Source organism: Cryptotermes secundus, unplaced genomic scaffold (assembly GCF_002891405.2).
Source record: "Cryptotermes secundus unplaced genomic scaffold, Csec_1.0 scaffold250, whole genome shotgun sequence".
Classification (NCBI taxonomy): Eukaryota; Metazoa; Arthropoda; class Insecta; order Blattodea; family Kalotermitidae; genus Cryptotermes; species Cryptotermes secundus.
In genome coordinates this window covers 1,413,825-1,434,513 of record NW_019738873.1, presented here as the reverse complement: position 1 = coordinate 1,434,513, position 20,689 = coordinate 1,413,825, and the positions used below count along the sequence as shown (strand labels likewise).

General features: G+C 43.4%; 1 protein-coding gene across 1 annotated transcript in view; it reads right to left on the bottom strand.

Annotated features, from left to right (window-relative positions):
- LOC111871144 overlaps positions 1 to 20,689 on the bottom strand; it is a 168,777-nt gene that overhangs the window by 13,888 nt on the left and 134,200 nt on the right. The window contains exon 2 of the mRNA XM_023864020.2: positions 19,186 to 19,321. Coding sequence (XP_023719788.1) covers positions 19,186 to 19,321 — 136 coding nt within the window. The remainder of the gene's footprint in view (positions 1 to 19,185; positions 19,322 to 20,689) is intronic.

The following is a 20,689-nucleotide window of genomic DNA, read 5'->3' as shown; positions in this document are numbered from 1 at the left end:
CACACAGAAAACGCCACTTCCACTATGGTTGTATTCACAGCCCGCTGCATAGCAACGGAAGTTGTCTAATTGTTGCCTGCGTATCAGTTGTCGTGGCAATGTGTTTACAGAGTCGTCCATAGCGGACAACACAGAAAACACTTCTAGTAATACCTTTTCTATTGTTACGTGCGCGTATTTCGGACATTGTCTAGAAATGAGTCTACATGTCACAATATTTTCTAATTACAAGCATATGTCATTTCCTTGACTAACATGTAAGCCTCCAGGGAAGTCTGAATGTATGCAATATTGTCACCAGGTTTCGCTGCAGTTATCCAACTAGCTCCCATGGCAGCAGAAGCAAAGATTATATAAATTCGAAAACATTAGTTTCATGTGTTTTAATTACTGTACAAGATATTCTCATAACCAAATGTCGCTACATTCACGGAACTCTGGGAATGTGTTTTCAATGCTACCCGTTGTGATTACCAAAAGCATAGCTGTGTAAGATAAAGCAATGCGGCAGGGGGCGAAACTAAACCAGGGCGAACCGCTAATTGAAGCGTCACCCCGTTAGAGTAATTCTGCAACCCCAAGATTAAGAGTAACGTGCAAGAGAAAAGAACTGAGCCAAAAGAGAGGTAGAAAGTGTGGTGGGGGGGGTGAGGATGCATTCCAGTAACACTTGGCATCTTCGTCCGTCCTTCAGCCAGTGTTCTCTGCTGTGGATACGTACAGAGTTGGACAAAATAATGGAAGCACTACAGACACTGTACACATTCTCTATTGCTATGGCGACGGATCACATTTAGCCTTCAGCAGAGCAACAGTCTTTCTTGGAATGGACTCGTACAAGTCTTGAACAGCCTCTACCGGAATTTTATACCATTCTTCTTGAAGATTACCTCCAAGTTGCTTTAGAGATGTTGGAGGTGGGAACCTGTTCCTCACTGTAGTCTCCAAAACTGACCAGAGTGGTTCAGTTCAAATCTAACGATTGTGCTGGACAGGAAAGGTGTTGAAGTTCACCTTCATGCTCTTCACACTATGACTGAAAAGTTCCAGTTGTTCCGAAGACTTGGCTCAATTCAATTCCTTTGCTCCAAAGCTCATATCCCGGTAGACTGGCGTCTCGAAACTCGACTCAATTCTGATTCTAGCAGCAGGAGATCCTCGAAAGTTTCGCGCCCATATAGGACTACGGGAAAAATTAGAGTTTTGTATATATTTCAATTTACGTTTATAGGTAACAGACGAGAAGACAGAATGTTCTGAACCGGATGGCAACAAGCATTACCGGAAGTTAATCTGTTCTCAGTTTCCTCAAGAATATAACTTAGATTTGTTAGTGTCGTTCTCAACACTGCTTGGTAACATTCTCAAGGATTAAACTCTTGACTCCTGAGAGAGTGAAGCAAACTCAGTACAAGCCGATGAAACACGAACCTGCCGCTGTGACCCAGAAACTTTACACTAATCGTCAAAACGGAAATTCGCTTACCTGTCACGACCGAAGAAAACACGCGAAGCACGTAAAATCACAACTGATGCTGACTGCTGCTTTGGATCACGAGAGTGTGTGTTTCTTTGCTGGTTTTCTACGACTCTGACGATATTTAGACCATTATATTTATTGGGGCCACCCAATTGGAAATTATTTGAAAAGAAGGGTTGCTGCATAAACAAATAAATTTGCCTGGAGATATTTAGGAAAACAATAAAATTTCAGCCACAATACCTGCTATCACCTAAATTCGAACCCAGCATCTCCTAATACGATTGCAGAGCGTCATCGTTAAGCCAGGGTCTTTTACAGCATAAGTTTATTCAGTAAGGTCAGAAACTTAACTAATATTTCTATCTACAACGACTGAAGATGCCACATGATATATCGTAAAGGGCTGTAAAACTGGCAAATTATGCATGATGTTCTGGCCATCCACAGAGCTCCGCTTGTGCGGAAAATTTTACATAAACACAATGTTCCACGTATGGGACAGCTTCCTTAGCCACCGGCAATGGATGCCTCTTATTCCCTTCCGTTCGCTGACCTTGAAAGGAAATTTAAAAGGCAAAAGATGTGATGAGACAATTGAACACATAGCAATGTATCAACTGCCGTTGATTCCAAGATTTGAGGTGACAGCGGAGGAACAGATGTGGGCGTGCTGGAGCATGATTTCAAGATGGTGTACTTGCCTTTCTGGAAAGCATAACAGTGCAGTCCCACGCTCGGTAACCTTGATCACGTCTTGTTTCCGTGGCTCAACCAAGACTCGCACACGCAAGGACAAACTTTTCCAGTTTCCGAGAACTCGTCAGGATTTCTGCACTGTATAATGCAAACAGTCTGAACAACAAGCTGCGGTGCAGTATTGATTTAGGATCGGAAAGTGAGTTCTTAAAATCTTAAGTTGTAGTCATGGAAGATAATGTAAACAGCTTCTAACCTCAATTTGTAACACACCGCTTCTTACTCCACTTTTTTTTACGCGTTATTCGTACGAAGTGAGTAAATATCAAATTCTTTCTACCGACACACGAAAAGATTTGATTATTTTACAATAAAAGGACAGATAACAAAAGAAAACAATAAATAAATCAAGTAAGATTTGAGGTTTTCACGGCGGTGACTATGAGGAAAGCAGTCTTCAGGGATGTGGCACCGTGTAGATGTGGTGTTAACCGACGTTTCGGAGGGGCGTATCGCCTCCATCTTCAGGGTAGAAGGAAAAGTAAGAAAATCCGCAAGCGAAGAGACCGTGAGAACCGGTACAAGCAGTTCAATATGAATGCATACCTGGTCGGTATGTCTGTGTTGATGAATTACTGAATGAATGTATCTGCGCAAGGTCACGATTCATAACGATTAAAACCTTGTTAAAGTGGAGAAATTTATAGATGTCAAAAGAGACACGTTCGTTTCAAATTCACGCTGTTCGGTCTGAAGAGAAGAGAACACACGTCGGTCTGACAAGACCCTGCTCTCAGAAATGCTCACTTTGAAGGAAAGCTTTCATGATGTTTCCCGGAAGTGAAACACGCTCTTTACTTTAATAAAATCGCCTAGCACATTTGACGCTGACATAACAGAAACTTAATAAAAGATTTTATAAAATTAATAAAAGTCAGAACCAGGAAGTCAGAGTTCTTTTCCGTTTCGAAAACTCAATTTTGGATTCGTAGGCTTGTGAATTATCAGTCACTTGGAAACATTACTTTTAAAAATTTTCTTCCTTTCCGGGCAACGTATTAGTGAAAACTCCTTTTTATTTCCTTCAGTTTTGAACAAAACGTAAAAATAAGTTCGACGTGGAAGACGGTCTGGTACGATGTACTGTGAGTACCAAGAACCTGGCACATGCAACACAAGCGCTACGCATAATGTGAGGCCTCCCAACTGAGTTTTCCACGTACCAATATCTTCCACTTGCATTTAAGAATAAGCAGAATATTGATATACATGGAAAAATAACACCAAATTTGTGATCTCGTAAAAAAAAACTGATTTTGCTCTCCTTCTTAACATGATTTATAAATTTTGTTCTCAGAACTGGAATTTTTATGTTCATGGAAGTCGCTGGTTTAAGAGTGTGTAAAAACGGAACCGTGGCCAATATAAGCGCTGTGATATCTAGCGTGTGTTTAATGCTACACAGTTCTAACTATACTGTGCTTATGCCTTCGTATAAAGTTGACGTCCACATTGTGAAATTCACACTGTAATTACAGGCTTTCTTTTATTGCTAGTGGGGTCGGACTAAGTCCCTTGTACTGCGGCCACTTCTGGCCTACTGTACCAGCCGCAGATGATAGGTGAGGGTGATTGTGGAGCAATTGGTGGAATGAAGATTGGCAGGGGAAACCGAAGTACTCGGAGAAAACCTGCCCCAGCGCCACTTGACCAGACCCGGGATCGAACCCCNCGCCGCGGTGGGTAGCCAGCGACTAACCGCTTGAGCTATGGCGCGGCCCAATTACAGGCTTACTTGAAACATTTTAGTAGTTCCCCTTTTTTACTTGGGGTGGGGTGAGACTGAGTCCACGTCAGCCACTAATTGGCCTATTGCACCAGTCCCGGATGATGATGATGAACGTGGAGAAATTGGCCGAATGAGAATCGGTAGGGGAAAACAAGGAACTCGGAAAAAAAAACCTTCCCCAGTGTCACTTGTCCACCACAATTCCCACATGACATCACCTGGGCTCGAATTCGGGCCGCGGCGGCGGGATACCGAAGAATAACCGCCTGATCTATGGCGTGGTCAAACGCTTCAGTAAATACGGGCTGAGTGTCAAGGTTCGATTCCCTACTTTCATTTCCTTTCAGAGTGGCTGTGAGGCCCATCCGGCTAAAGTTTAATGGGTGCCAGGGGCTCGGACTCGCTGGGATGGAAGTTACACACAGAAACTTCTTGCAACCGTCAATGGCGGGTCAACTCAGCTGGTGTCTTCCTACAGCACTTTACGAACGGCCTCAATCAGGGCAGGTGGTGAACCAACGAAGATTCGGATGGATTTCTACTTACTTAATTACTCATGGAACTTAGCCCCTCTGGAGGAGCCGCCAATTCTGCAGCTACTCAAGAATTTCCCAGCATTTTATGGAACCCGAAGGTTCATCACCGTGTTCACAAGAGCCCTCCACTGGTCCCTATCCTGAGCCAGATCTATCCAATCCATACCATACCATCCTATCTCTCTAAGATCCATTCTAATATTGTCCACCCACCGACGCCTTGGTCTTCCCTGTGGTCTCTTTCCTTCTGGCTTTCCCACCAATATCCTATACACATTCTTCGTCTCCTCCATTCGTACTACATGACCTGTCCACTTCATCTTCCTTGACTTGATCATTCTAATTATACTTGGAGAAGAGTACAAATTATGAAGCTCCTCATTATAAAGTTTTCTCCAGCCTCCTGTCACTGCATCCCTCTTCGGTTCAGATATTCTCCTAAGCACCCTATTCTCAAACACCCTCACTCTATGTTCCTCCCTTAATGTCAGAGACAAAGTTTCGCACCCATACAGAACCACAGGCAAAATTATAGTTTTGTATATTCTAATTTTTATGTTTTTGGATAGCAGACGAGAAGACAAAAGGCTCTGGACTGAATGGTAGCAAGCATTGTCAGAGTTCAATCGCCTCTTAATTTCCTCCTGAATCAGGTTTCGATCTGTTATCGTCGTTCCCAGATATCTGAACTGTGTCACATTTTCAAAACATCTGTTTCCTATCTTCATGTCATGATTTTGCCCTGCATTTTGGTGACGAGACAGTAACATATGATATGGATTTCTACACGAGTATAAAATATACTCATAAGACAACACTGAGCCAGCGCGGTGCTAACGCTCTGCTGCAAAAGAAAGAATACGTTGCACCATTCTGACAACTGCACCACGAACAATAAGCTACGTACGGTTCCTTGACATCGTGACGTCAGAAGGTTTTTCTGGCACTCAGAAGCGTTGGAGTGCTTCTAGACTTTCTTAATTGCTTGGATGACCGCCTAATTGCTGTGACCATTAGCTGTCCAACTGGAGGTCTCGTATGACAGCCGGGTCGAATCCCGCTGAGGGGACGGAAGGTCCGCTTGGCTTATACAGCGTGTCCCAGGAGGATAGGTCAATATTCTGGGAGGTCACAGTATCGGTCATTCTAAGCAAAAAATGTATATGTACATGTGTTCTATTCCGAACGGTTTCCGAGATAGAGCTGTTTCACTGTATAGTACACTGTACACTGTACAGACGAGCAACACGCCATGTCCTCACGCGAGTTGCAGAGTGCGCTGATGTTGACGGTGAAATTTTCGAAAATGCATTACACTAGGTAAACTGTACCAACTTTGTCACTTGAAGAAGAAATACCGGTATTATAAACAGTACGTAATATCTCTTCCTTATCAACAGTTTCGAACTGTACAGTGAAATGGCTCTATGCCGGAAACCGTTCGGAATAGGACACATGTACATATACACCTTTGCTTAGAATGACCGATACTACGACCTTCCCAAAATATTGACCTTTCCTCCTGGGACACCCTATATATAAAATAATATAAATAATAATATATATAAAATATTATATAAATAAATTTTTTGCTTAGAATGACCGATACTATGACCCTCCCAAAATACTGACCTCTCCTCCTGGAACATTCTGTATATAGCTGTTTTCTTTTTGTCTGGTTTCAGTGTAACAGTCTTTTCAACGCAATAATTTGAATTTGAGATTTTCAAGGCAATGAGAGATTTTCTTGTGACAATTTGTCTTACGAAGTTACACAGTTCCACAGGTGGTTAAGTTTCGGAGATCTAGCTGTCTCCATTCCTATGACTACAAAGTCACAAGATCACATAAAACGTAGGGTTCAGGAGAACCTGGATGCAAGAATAAGACTTTCCAGGGCTTCCTCAAAGAATATTTAAACCGGAAACTTCCACGTCACCACGCGCACACGACCTCAATTCACATCCAAGGATATGTAATAGCTGAATTCTTTCTATTGCCTCTAATCTTAACATAAATTCGTTTTAATAACACAAATTTCAATTATTCAGCAGTTCCTCTGGGCCTCCCATCTTCCCACATTTCATCATTAACGAAAGAACAAAAATATTGTCACTTGTAGGGGTTGAGCGATTGACTTATAAGACGGGTTCTGGATTGGATAATTGGATTTATTGCACCTTATACATTCACACAACTCGGGGTACAGGCAATACAGCGCTATATTTGATTTACATACTTTACAGTTCACCGTTACAGAAGCACTGGGGTTCTCAGTCTTCACTAGTCGTATCCTGGCAACGGAGTTATAATAGTCTGTCACTTCAAATCACAAATCAAATCTTCTTTTCAAGTGTAATTCATTTCTTGCCATTTCTTCTCAATCACCTTCGACTGCCGTCTCCAGAACTCGACCCAATTCTCGACAACTCACTTAAACGATCTTCTTTGTTCCTTTATAACCCCTCGGCACGGACCACGAAGAAAGCACAGCCTCTCTACCATTGAGAAGGCTTGTTTACTGATCCGTTGCCTAGCAGTGGGTGTCCTATTGTTGCGCGTAGGCTTTCGCGGTAACGTGTTTACGGAGTCGTTGCCTAGCAATGGGTCTATACGTCACAATATAGGTAGGAGGAGGTAGAAACCGCGGGCCGTAAGTGTTTGGCGGGCAGCAAGTTTCAATTCTTGATCCGATACAGCAAGTCCGTGCGGAAGCAGATGCCAAGACAGACGCGCGATGCTTCATCACTCACAAACTGGAGTCGATTATAGTCGATTTCCTCCTCTCTCTCGCACTGCAGACTCATCGAGTAGTTGGCTCCGGTTGGCCACAGTCCAGAACTGCCAGCCACGCTGCAGTCTACAGTCTGTACGCACTACATTTCACCCTTACACCAAAACGTGACGCAGGAAGATATAGTTCCTTTGAAACTGTGTTTTCTCCCCAAAGAGTGAAGAAAAACGCTTCCTGACGCACTTTTCTGTTTGAAAAATAAAGACAGGCGATCAGTGCTAGACGCTGATGCCATTACCACAATGTGCACACGTAGGTATGTGTGTGTCAGCTGTATTTCACGGGTGCTTATTTCTGGCACGGAGCAAACGCGGAGCAGTAATGCGGTTTCTGTGCTTCCGTGGTTGATCATTCGCTCGGTTAGTTATATAAAAGTGCTGCATCAAGCTATGCGATAAGAAGACTCTAATGAAGAGTTCTATATCTTAGCAGTGTAAAATGAGTAACGGGAAGAACAAATATTGAGGGAATGTGGAAACATGGTGTAGAGGCCCTGCGATTCGTATGAAAGAGACGTAGGGGTATAACTGGGCTACCCTATTCCTGGCGGATATAAATACGGGGACCTGGCCCTCCAGGTTAGGGAAGTCTCGAATCTGAGTCAGTAAAATGTGGCCATTAGTCCCGCGGGACTCGGACCTGAGAATGACTGCGCTGGCGAAAACCAGCAGCAATTATAAACGACAAACCCATCCTGTCAAAGACATACTGCAAAGGTTCAGTTGAATGAAAAGTTGATGGTCGTGAGTCCCAAGGGGCTTGTCGCCATAGCGAACTGTTTAGCAGTAAACCGCCAGTTGTAAGCGCGGAGAGAGACAACGAGTACCTAAAGTAAAGGAATTAGTGAGGAGGAGCTTTGCTGTTTGTAGACTTCACCGAGCAGATCTGCTATTAGGAAGCTCAGATCGAGGATAAGATCGGTTGAGCGTGTAGCACGCATAGGGGCTTGAGGATTGCCTAGCGGTTACAAAATATTAGTCGCAAAACCTGAAGGCAATAGAAACTTTGGGAGGCGTAGGTGTAGATGGCAGGATACTATATAATATTGTGACATGTTGACCCCTACCTCCCCAGCTGCACGTAGCGGTAACGTAGCGCTCGCGTAATAGGCGAGCCATCACCCCGCAACTCTCCCCGCGGTGACGTCACGAGCGGAGCCGAAGTGAGCCGAGCGAAGCCGACGTTAGCCGAGTCCCCGCAACCTTGAAGCTATGCAAAGCGAATCAACAGCGGTGACGTCACCGAGGGATATCGCGGTTGCTAGGCAGCAGTCAACAACTCCGGACAGCGTGGCTAGCAACACGGCACCAGACGACAATGGTCCGGACCGAGGCTACATAAGGAGCAGCGAAGGCTATTTACAGTCAGTCCTGGAGCTACCTCCGAGTGAGTCCTCGAGCTACCTCCGAGTTAGTTCCGAGTTAGCCAGCAACCAGCCAGTTGTACTGTGGCATTTGCAGTGTAGTATTTGTGATACTGCAGATAGCAGTAATTGTCAGATTGTAATTTGGGTGATTGTAAGTGCGAATGTGAAATAAAATTCGCTATATCAAATACGGCGTGAAGTTATTTGTCGCGTTATACGCCCAATACGTGACAATATTAAAGTGACTCTCCACCCTATAAAGCCCAGTGGTAACTATGAGTGCCACCTGTTTAAACATACTGAATCTCTGCATTCTGTACACAGAGTGAATATGCATGTTTCGTATGGTTCTGATAATAAGGACAGCGATTATTTTCCTAAACAGCATTAACCGGCTGATCTGTGTAGCAGAGACGTGAGGTGTTTCCTGTGAGGTACGAACTGAATTTTATATATTGTTTAGAAGAAGGTCGGTCACGGTATTAGAGCTCTCTAAGACCTGTACTGTCTTCGCTCGCTCGGAAGCCGGGATCGTGGGTTCGAATCCCACATAGGGTATGTATATTTGGTGTGTGTTTATTCTGTGTTTGTGTTGCCCTCTGTTTAAGTAGAGCTCTTGCGACGAGCTGATCACTCGTCCAAGGAGTCCTACCGTCTGTAAAATGATTAAAGTGTAAAGAAAAAAGAAAACAACCTCGACAAGGTAAGGTACAAGAGGAACGGATTAGGTAAGTAAGTTAGAAGAAATTCGGCCTTTATAGGAGGCTAAAACAGTAGCCAAAACAAAACTTGTCTTAAATCTCACGGAGCAAAATGGCCACTAGACTTCAGAGGCATGATCTGCCTGTATATGTTTACACACATTTAATAACATGTAAAATGTAAACTGGCATGTACTGTCTTCGCTCGCTTGGAAACCGGGATCGTGGGTTCGAATCCCACTCAGGGCATGGATGTTTAGTTTGTGTGTGTGCGTTTTTCTGTGTTTGTATACAGGTAGAGTCCTTGCGACGAGCTGATCACCCGCCCAAGGAGTCCTACCGAATGTGTAAAATATAAAAAAACCGAAGTGAACGGAGAAGTTCATGGAGGTAGGCCTAGGCCAACTGGGGCTGTAGTGCCAAGGAAAAAAAAAATGTAAACTGTACATACTGACAACAGAGTTATTACTGCTGTGACTCTGGCAAACGACAGCCCCGCCCTCTCGTCAGAGAGAACGCCCCACCTCAAGAAGTCTGCAACTGTCTGACAGCAATAAAGATCTGGTCTTAGCCCCAGATGAGTGCTTCATTCCAAGACAGACTGGCCGACTGGCCGACGGTCGTAACATAAGTTTGACTCTGACTTTGGTCTTTAAAATGTTAAAAAAAAAACAGTTTGAATACGAGGCTCAGGCGGCTGTTATGATGTCAAATTTCTGATTCCAATTGGTACATGAATTTGTTGAAGTTCCCGAAGTGTGTGGGGAAAAATCTCGCCGAGGGCGAAAACTCAGATCAATTAAAAAAAATGTTGATTATATAGATTCCTCTTCTAGTTTACTGTATGCTGACACTGTTTTCAGCAAGAGAGATCTATAAGTTAGATTTTTAGATTGTGGATTTATTCGGGGAGGGGGGATTTCGATTCCCGGTGAGGTCATCCTTCCAGCCGCACTATGACCCTGGGGTCGACTCAGTATCTAACAGGAACGAGTACCAGGAATCTTCCTGGGGAGTAAAGTGCGGGCGACGCGTAAGGCCGACAACCTCACCGAAATCTATGAGCCAATTGTCTAGAAAATGTGTGAACCTCGACGTCTCATAACCCTCCACGGCCCGTTGCAGGGATAACTTTACCTTTATTACCTTGTGACAATAAAGCCCAATACTGTTACAGGCAGCTTTGCGGCTGTGTGAGGAATCCTAGAAAATTTACCGTTAAATCAAGCACTCCACAGATGTTAAGGGATACGAGAAAGCTACTCAACTTCTCAAGTTGACTAATTCCACCCTCTAGGGCCGAAAAGTTGGGCCCCGAGCAACAACTGTTCTCACAAACCTTGTGAGGCTATCTTATTCAGTATCAATTTAAGTTAGTGAGTAAAAATTCTGTAGCATGAAACCCCTTGCTGAGTGATGACTCTGTAAACAACGCCTGTTGCTAGGCAACAGACTCCTAAATACGAACCAATGTACTAACTGGGAAGCGGTGTTCTCTACGCGGTAAGTGATACCTACGTTACGCAACAACAGAAGAGTGAGTTGTAGCATTGTCCACAGAGAACACAGGTCCTACTGTTGCGTGTTAGCCGGAATGTGTATACTGAGTCGTTGCCTAGCAATGGGTATATGCGTCACAATACTTTGTTAATTTTCTGGAATGATGCGTTTCTTGTGAGTTAGAAACACAAGTAACTTACTGAATAGTATAATGCATTACGAAAATAATTTCGCGTTTCTTCCTCAGTAAATTTTAAGGGCAGCTCTCCGTTCACTTCCTTCCGTTCTTCAGTACCAAATTCGATGCTTCAGTGTCTCATGGGATTCTCTGAGCTAATCATCCAATCACCAGAGGAAATAAAATGAAATTCAAACTCAACTTGCATATTGGCCCTCCTGTAACGTGCACGCATAATGACAGCTACGGGGGGCATTTTCCAATTTGATGATTACTTGGATGGTTTGACGGTCTTCATTCCTGATCACCAACTACACACGAGTAACACCGCTATACATATTCCGTGCTGTAATACAGTACGCCCATCAAGCTGTGTTACTTTTCCTGAAATGGTCCCTGCAACGTGTGTATTCATGTTACCGCAACTGACACAGGAAACGCCTGTAAGATTTATTCATTACATCAAAAAATCTGACATGGAGTTCGCGAAGTGAATTATGGGGCTATTGTAAATGAAAGGCTACCCTGTATGTTTAATATTGTACAAGTGATGTCAAATACTGTGGAGGGTACAGCTACGAGGGAGTCAGTAAATGGATATAAAGCGAAAAACGTGTTATATTCGAACTTGAAAAAAAATACTTTGAGAAATATTTTCCAAAAACAGAGATACCATGCATGCGAGATCCAGAAGACGAGAAAGAAGACGTAAGAAGATGCTGGATGACCTTGGGGACAGAAGAGGATATTTTCATTTGAAGGAGAAAGCTCTAGATCGCATTAAGTGGAGGAACTGTTTTGGAAGAGACTGTGGACCTGTCGTCTGACAGATTACTGATGAATGAATTGTAAAGGATTTCACCAACGCGTTGCCAGGCAATCGCTCTGTAAATACGATCAACGGGCAACAATGTAAGATGTGTCTCAGTGGATGAATATTATTGCTCGTTGCTAGGCAACAGTGCACCAATGAAGACGCTGGTTAGGAGTTCACTATGACTTGTTCCCTATGCGGTCTGCCTTATGCAAAAATAGAACTCTGTTTTCCGTGGTGTCTGTGCAGAATGCTTACAAGAGAAGTGAATTCAGCTGCAAGGTCAGTTCAGGGCACTTACGAGTCAATAACAGCGGCACAAGCACGCGAACAAACACGCAAGGGGAGAGTGAACTGGCACTAGGCGTTCAGAAGAGCATAAGAATTCGGCTTGTGAAGACTTCACGTATGATTTGAAGACTTTGTGTGTGCTGTAGTGCAATGAAATTGGGAATGTGTAATTTGGGGAGACTTATAATTACCGTGTTATAAACCCGTGGAGACTAGTGCAGATAGACTGAAGAGATTTATTTTTTTCCCCTTGGCACTACAGCCCCAGTGGGCCTAGGCCTACCTCCATGAACTTCTCCTCTCACTTCGGTTTTTCTAGATCTTACACATTCGGTAGGACTCCTTGGGCGGGTGATCAGCTCGTCTCAAGGCCTCTACCTGTATACAAATACAGAAAAACGCACACACACAAACTAAACATCCATGCCCTGAGTGGGATTCGAACCCACGATCCCGGTTTCCAAGCGAGCGAAGACAGTACATGCCTTAGACCGCTAGGCTACCGTGACCGGCGACTGAAGAGATTAGTGTGGAGTGATAGGAGATTGCGTAAAGCAGCAATAGTATAATAATTAATTGTAGTTACGACCTGTAGGCTGTTAATAAATCCAAGTACCAATCCGAACGCGCGTTTCAGTCGCTGCAACACGCAGGACAATATCCTCCACCAACACTGATACACTTGTCCCATCGCTTTACCAGTGCGCCGAAACCCGCAGCATAGAAGTCTTCTGACTGCCGTCTCGGCCACTTCCGCTCCTCCGTTTCAACCTCTCTGTCATCAGCGAAACGTTTGCCACCCAGTTGTGAACCACTTTACGTGACAAACACTTCCCGCAGTAAACAGGTAACATTCCATATGAACATCCTTTGCATTGAGCTTCTTTTTGCCCACAAACGCACAAAAAACGCTGCTCTTAGTACACTCAAGCACGGTCGCCATTTTGACTACTGAAACCAGACTCTGAACATCAGCATGCGCGTCTGCTACCTACACTTTTTTATTGTTAAAACTAATTGTACGAGTATATACAAAAAAGGCACCAGCAACGCCCATCCGGCCATCTGCAGTACATTCCTAAAAAACTCCTTATTCTGGTACAGCGGTCTCCCTGGGATTCTTAATATACATCTTAACTTAAATCTGAGAGTACGCTATTAATATTTTGTACATTTACTTCTTTTTCTTTTTTTGCATATCTACTTTTAAATAAATATAGCGACGTTGTTTATGAAGTAACAGACGCCTTATGAAGCCGAACTGTGCTGCTACCTAGTGATACACATAGAAAACCTATTACTTTCATTACAGCTGTCTTATTTCCATTTATGACATATTCACTGACTCTCTATCTCGTGTTTACATTAGTAAAGGAATATCAGTTAGGCACAGAATAGGAATTATTGATCAGGGAGCAAGACAAGGAAGTCCTACGTCGCCAAGCTCCTCTTAAGACTGACGCGGCTATCCGTGAGTGACAGATAACAGTGAATTTCACGGCTTGGCAACGGGTTATCAGCACAAGCCCTTTTAGCAAAAACTTAAGGCATTTTACGAATAGCTACTTCGAAGACATTTCGTGACTGCCGCTAATGATAATGATAATAAATATAAATTGTCATATCAAATATAATATAACCTGATTCCCTTTTTGCTTCTGTCTATGAAGCAAGGCCAACCGCTTTTATTCTCTTCGCAGACTTACGAATGTCACAGCTTCATGCTCAGTGGACCAGGATTCGAACCAGCTGTTGAATAGCGCCTCCAGCCGTGCTGAATCAATTGCTCACTAAATTGAACAATTAACTGAGGGGAAAGCAGGGACATTAACTGTTAATTGACTGTGACTGGTTCGGTTTCAATCCTAGACTCTGACATTAGAAAAACATAGGGAAAAGAAACACGTTTAAAAACACACTAGAAAAATATCACATATATAAAATCAATAAAATTAATTTACACGTGAATAACATTCATACTGATACACATATCCCAGTAATCAGAACGCTGAAGGAAATTAACACCAGGCAGCAGCACACAAGCCCTACCTTCTTCATCAAACAGAAACAAGTCCACGAAACAACAAAGCGGTTACACACAGCACCAAGTAAAAACCACCACACAAACAAGTGTATCACGTGCCGGTCAGTCGTACTTTTTTCAGGGAAGTTTGTAGCACTTAAATTTGAGCCGCATGGAAAGCACGCACTATTACATGGGGCATTCAGTTCCTTCAGGAATTTCTATGATGTACATAAATAAAAATACATTTATTACCAGCCCCCTAGCAGCTTCGGAAAGCAAACAAGCGGAACAGAACGCCCAGCCGATCTTAAGTTAACTTTATGCGTTTCGAGAAGGCCGGTCATGGTAGCCGAGCGGTCTAAGGCATGTACAGTCTTTGCTCGCTCGGAAGCAGAGATCATAGGTTCGAATCCAAAATAAGGCATCGATGTTTGGTATGTGTATGTTTTTATTCTGTGTCTGTGTTGTCCTGTGTTTAGGTAGAGGCCTTTTTGTATTGCTAGTGGGGTGGGACTAAGTTCCTTGTACTGCGGCCACTTCTGGCCTATTGTACCAGCCCCAGATGATAGGTGAGGGTAATTGTGGAGCAATTGGTGGAATGAAGATTGGCAGGGGAAACCGAAGTACTCGGAGAAAACCTGCCCCAGCGCCACTTTCTCCACCACAAATCCCACTTGACCGGGCCTTACGACGAGCTGATCACTCGTCCAAGCAGTCCTACAGTCTGCAAAATGATGAACATGAAAAAGCAACAACCTCGACAACGTAAAGGTATAGAGCAGGCATGTCCAGCTTCAAACAGGTTGTGATCCACTTTTTAGTGAGAAAACTGCCAGTGATCTACTAGCCCCTCCTATCTTCGTACCTCGCTTTAAGCAAAAATGTTGGTAAAAATAACACGGCACATAATGTTTGTTGTAAAAGCAACATACATTGAAAGTACAGACTACTTTAACACGTATTTTCCGGTCAAAATATGAATATAACCATATTATATTACAAGTGAATTTACATGCTTTTCACCTATAATTTCCTTATAGGCCTATGAGATCGGCCAATAATCGTCCCGCGATTGACGCGTTGGACATGCCTGGTATAGAGGATCGGATTAAGTAAGTTCAAGAAAGAAGGCATTATATGTACTTAGGCATTCATATTGGTTCATCTTGCGTGGGAACAACAGGACGATCTGCAGCAGAAATTCCATCGCGTCAAAAATCTGACTGACTAATCGTGCAGCGTAAGTTCTGGAAGCCGCAAGTTAATCCCGCGCTGTTCGCGTGTAAATAATTGCCGGTTAGGAGCTTAATTCTGCCTCAAGACTGCAGACACGTAAGTGAGGCCGCAGCTATGAATAACAATTCCGTTAATTAAATGTACAGAGGGACGTGTATCTCGCCGTTAACGAACGCTCTGTCAAGCAGTGATGTACAGAGCCACAGCGCTTGTATAATTAGGCACGGTACTCAAGCACAGCGCTATTATTCATTTCCCACCGAAAATGCAACTTAACTATTACAGTTCGACTTCCTAGGTTTGCCCCAATTTCTTCAAATTTACTCCTGATAATCCTCCAGCGTAGCCGGTCACGGTAGCCGAGCGGTCTAAGGCATGTACTGTCTTCGCTCGCTTGGAAACCGGGATCATGGGTTCGGATCCCACTCAGGGCATGGATGTTTAGTTTGTGTGTGTGCGTTTTTCTGTGTTTTTGTACAGGTAGAGGCCTTGCGACGAGCTGATCACCCGCACAAGGAGTCCTACCGCATGTGTAAGATCTAGAAAAACCGAAGTGAACGGAGAGTTCATGGAGGTAGGCCTAGGCCCACTGGGGCTGTAGTGCCAAGGAAAAAGAAATCCTCCAGCATGAATTTCTCCAAACAGCTTTCCCCATTTGACCGGACTGGACACTTTTCGTCAGCCCCTTCCATGGATTTCAGCGACAACCTTGAAACCTCTCTGTATAACAAACTTTCTGGCTCGACACTAAAACACACAGACATACTGACCGTCAGTCGCAATGTGACTTTGACTTTTAACGCCCAACCTTCATGGCAGGCATCCTGTTGTGTTATTTACGAAAAGATATAATTTGGGACAGTTGCAAAACAAATAAGTAAAAAAAGACAGACAATACTATGTCAACATTTGTTTTTATTCGTTGCTGGTGGTATCGCTATATGTTTCGACCCTTTTCTTAGGTCATCTTCAGGCGTACAGGAATACTATTTAATCAACATGAATTCATATTGTGTCTGACTATTCTACACCGACAATCTTATCTTAATTAAAAATGTAGTTTGAATATAGTCAAACTAGAAATTAAACTTGATATTAAATGGACAAAAATTTAAATTACAATTAAATTTATAATTAAAATGTCTATTAACGTATTTATAGTCAATATTACAAATTCCATTTAAACTTTGTGTCTGCTACATTTCGCATATGTGTTGTTTGTTGTTCTACTATGGTAGTGATATTGTGATGTCAGCTAAATGCTTGCTGGGCTCTTTCTTCAGAAAATACGCGTGTTGTTTTTCTTTTCTACCTCCCTATTATACGTGTGAAAGCTGACACGTTGTTCTGGGTATCCACTTCAGTTATTTATATGTGGACTGAAAAAAAAAACTCCGAGTCTTGAGTCCTCAAGCGAACTATACCAACCGAGCGACCGCCGCTTGTCGGCGAATTTAGTGCCAACTTTTGCGGATAGAGGGTGTCGCGTGGTCAGCGCAACGGATCCCCACGACCATTAATTTCGGTTTTCTTGACCGTAGCCGCTATTTCTTTGAAAGAGCTTCTCAATTATCATCACGAGGCTGAGTTGACCCCATTCCAGACCCACTACATCTCAGAAAATCTGGTAGCTCCGGGAATCGAACCCAGTCCTCTGGATCTATAGCCAGTAACTCTTGACACTAGACCACGGAGGCGGTTTATATGTGGACTAGGATGTTCCAATTGGATATGCAGATCCCCGTGGTGAATAGTATTGCAATGTTGGTACAGTAGTGTTTATTTTGTTTCTTTGTTGTACCACTGCCTCAAATTATATCTTTTCTTTATAACCCAACCAATCCCCTTACGAGACTGAGCGATTAAACACTCACAACACACCCACACGCCACTAAGCACGCTCTCCGTCTGTAAGGGCTTCTGCTTGTCCCATCTGTGAAAATGATTCAGTGCCTTTGAACGTTGCAGCTCCTGCCAATCCAAATTCTCCGCTCCACTGTGAATGTAGCTTTCCCATTTTGTACGTGTGTGATTTTATTGCGAAATTATATAGTCACAAAGCACAAGACATTCAGAATCGAGAACATGCAAATATTTGGAAAACGGGACAAGGTGAAGGCCGACAAACAAAATGGCAGCGGCGTTAAAGCTTACGGCCGTGGGAGTTGCCGCTACAGCAAAAGCTAAGGAAGATAAGACTTAATCTGCTTTACAAAGCCACCAATGACATAAGCCATGTCGCCGTGTACATACAGTAAACATATAAAGAAATGTATAACCTAAATATGTGCAGTGTGCATATTGTAGCGTGCAGAGCAATTGCTGTGCTTCGAAAATTTTATGGACTGATAATATTGTGAAGGTGCAATAATTTGGATTGGATGGGGGTATTAATGGGCGTTTGTGAAAACGGAAAGAAACCTTCGAGTTTCACCGAAGGTGAGAAACGTCCTGACTTGCTAGCTTCTATGGACACCTTTGTGTAATAGACTCCACTCTCTTAACTTGGCTTTCAAATTTTTCACTGTCCTCATGAACTGAATCAATAGATTCCTGACGAAGTTAATAATTACATTTTCGTAATACTTCTCCAAAATTAATTTTTAGATGATGTTTATCGGGTCACAGATTATATCCAACAGCAATTATGAAACCTGAGATCACTCATTATTATTTTAATCGATATATCGAAATTGGCTACACGGTGGGTCGATCCCTTGTTCAAGGAGCCCTGCTAAGTATCTGAAAGAGTCGCACTTTCAGAAATTAATTCTAAACTGGAACAGATGAGAGTAGCTGATCACTAAAAGCTGAAGAATAGAAGGAAGTAGAATATTTCGAAATTGAACTCGATTTCTTATAAAAGTATTGTCACGTGACGTTGGAATATAAACTGAGTTTGGTGCTATTGCAATACTGGAGGATTCTACAGCGCCTGGAAGGTAGACTACCAGCATCATGCGAGTAATGTACAGTGTGATGCTTATCGCGTTAAATTTCTTAAAACGAAACGACGATCGGATTTCATTTAAGATCTTGAAGCTTTTACGATAGCTAAGTCGATAAAATCTCGGTCTATCAGTTGTGTCAGTTGGTTAAAAATTACCGACGTTTCAGGGACTATCTCTGTCCCCATCATTAGGGTCTGATAACAACAGACACTGGCACCGCTGATATCCCTAGAGAATATTATCGAAGACTGAACTTCAATTAATTTTATCTTAGTTACACAGCTAATGAGCCGATAAGAGTGGCCGCGTGGTCTAAGGCATGAACAGTCTTCGCTCGCTCGAACAATAGGGTCGTGTATTCGAATCTGTGTACGTTTATTCTGGTTTTTGTGTTGTTCCGTGTATAGGTAGAGGCTTTGCGACGAGCTGATCCCCGTCCAAGGAGTTCACTGACTCTATATAGGATTAATAAACTGAGAACCAGCTGAAACCCAAAAAAGGGCTGTAGAGCCATATATAGGTAATGAGCATGCTGGAGTGGCTGTAGAATTTTGGACTTGTAAACTTGAGGTTAAAAACTCGGCAGGATTTTCAGTTATCCTACATAAGGATTTCCGTTCTTATTGGAAGTGAAAGACTGGAAACAGGCCACGACCATTTCCTTCTAAATCCTTACCTACTCAGTATTTAGTACAGCTGGCAACATAGCTCGGAATAGATGCGCAGTTTGGTCAAGTATAAGAGGTATTAACGAAAAGGCACAAAACTGATTGCCAGCACTGTCCGTCCCGCCCTCTCAACTTACATATAGACAAGATACTTACGGGCATAGCCTGTCCAGTTCTTCCTTATTCATGGAGAATCCAAACTCGTTATCATCTGTAAGAACTCGAATCGGGTTCACGCATTTTATCAGCTCTTCAGTCTTGTTGCAGTCTTGGGACGCCACTACACTCCACACTGGAACAAACGAGAAGTGAATAAACCTCCGTACGTCTTAAGATATTGTGGCTATAGACCCGTTGCTAAGAGGTGACTCTGTGAACAGTGGCCGTTGCTACGTAACGACCGCAGCATACATCTATGCGGTGACGTCACGCAACAATGAAAGACGTGTTGCAAGAGGCGTTCTCTGTGGGTCCGCTTCGAGGCTATATACCTCGACCATATGTATACGATTATATAACAAATGACAGATCCGACCTCTCGTCAGAGAACGCGCCCCAAATGGACAGGACAGTAACTTTCATATAAAAAAAAAATTCTGGTCATGAGCCCCAGTCGGGGCTCGACACCAAGACAGACAGACTGACTGACCGTCAGTCGCAATGTGACTTTGACTTGACGATTATATAAGGCCAGTTCCACCCGTGTGGAGGCGGGGTCGAATACCTCCACCGTGACCCTGCGAGTCGTAGGCGGCGACGAAAAGGGAAGTCTCAAATCTGAGACATTAAAATACGGTCGCGAGTCCCAAGGGACGCGGACCCGAGGAAGACTGCGCTAGCAAGGGCCAGTAGCATGTAAAAAAAGAGAGACCCGTCCTCTCGTTAGAGAGGACGCCCCACAAAAAACAAAACCGTAAAGTTCAACAGTAATAAATATCTGGTCATGAGCCCCAAAGACTTACTGACTGACTGACTGAACGTCAGTCGCAATGTGACTTGGACTTGGACGATTATATAACAATACTGTGCAGGCGACAAGCAGAAGTCATAAGAAATTATGAGAATGAACATGTTCTAGAGAAGGTGAAGCCGGACATAGAAAATATACGTGTAAGAGGCTTAAACTTGGCGGTGGTCAAGCTTACAATCGTTCAAGTGACCAAGCTGCCGTTGTAGCATGACATGTAAGACAGGCATGGTCTGCTCTGTAAAGTCTGTACTAATAGGGGCCTTGTATATAAGGCAAAACGAAGAATTCTCAGCAACACGCTATATGTGCGAAATGTACGTTTGACTAAAACCAAGCATATTCATAAGAGACAGACCCATCTTCTTGTCAGAGAGGATGTTACATAAGGACTATTACCGCAAGAGTGCAATTAAAAAGAATCTCTAGTCGTGGTGACAAGGAGCTTGAAGCCAAGATGAACTGATTGGCGTCAAGCCTCCAGTCGTAAGGTAACTCTGACTTTGAAAGTTCCAGTCGGTCGAATGAAGTGACGTGAAGTAGACGGAGGTCGTTCAGTGGAGGAGTTGAGTTAGTGCAGTGCAATGCAGTGCAGTGCAGTGAGCTGGTTGGTGAGTGAATGAGTTAGAGGACCGCTGCAGTTCAGTCCTTATTAGCTGCTGCTGCTAGAAGCTAGTAGCTGAGGCACGGGGA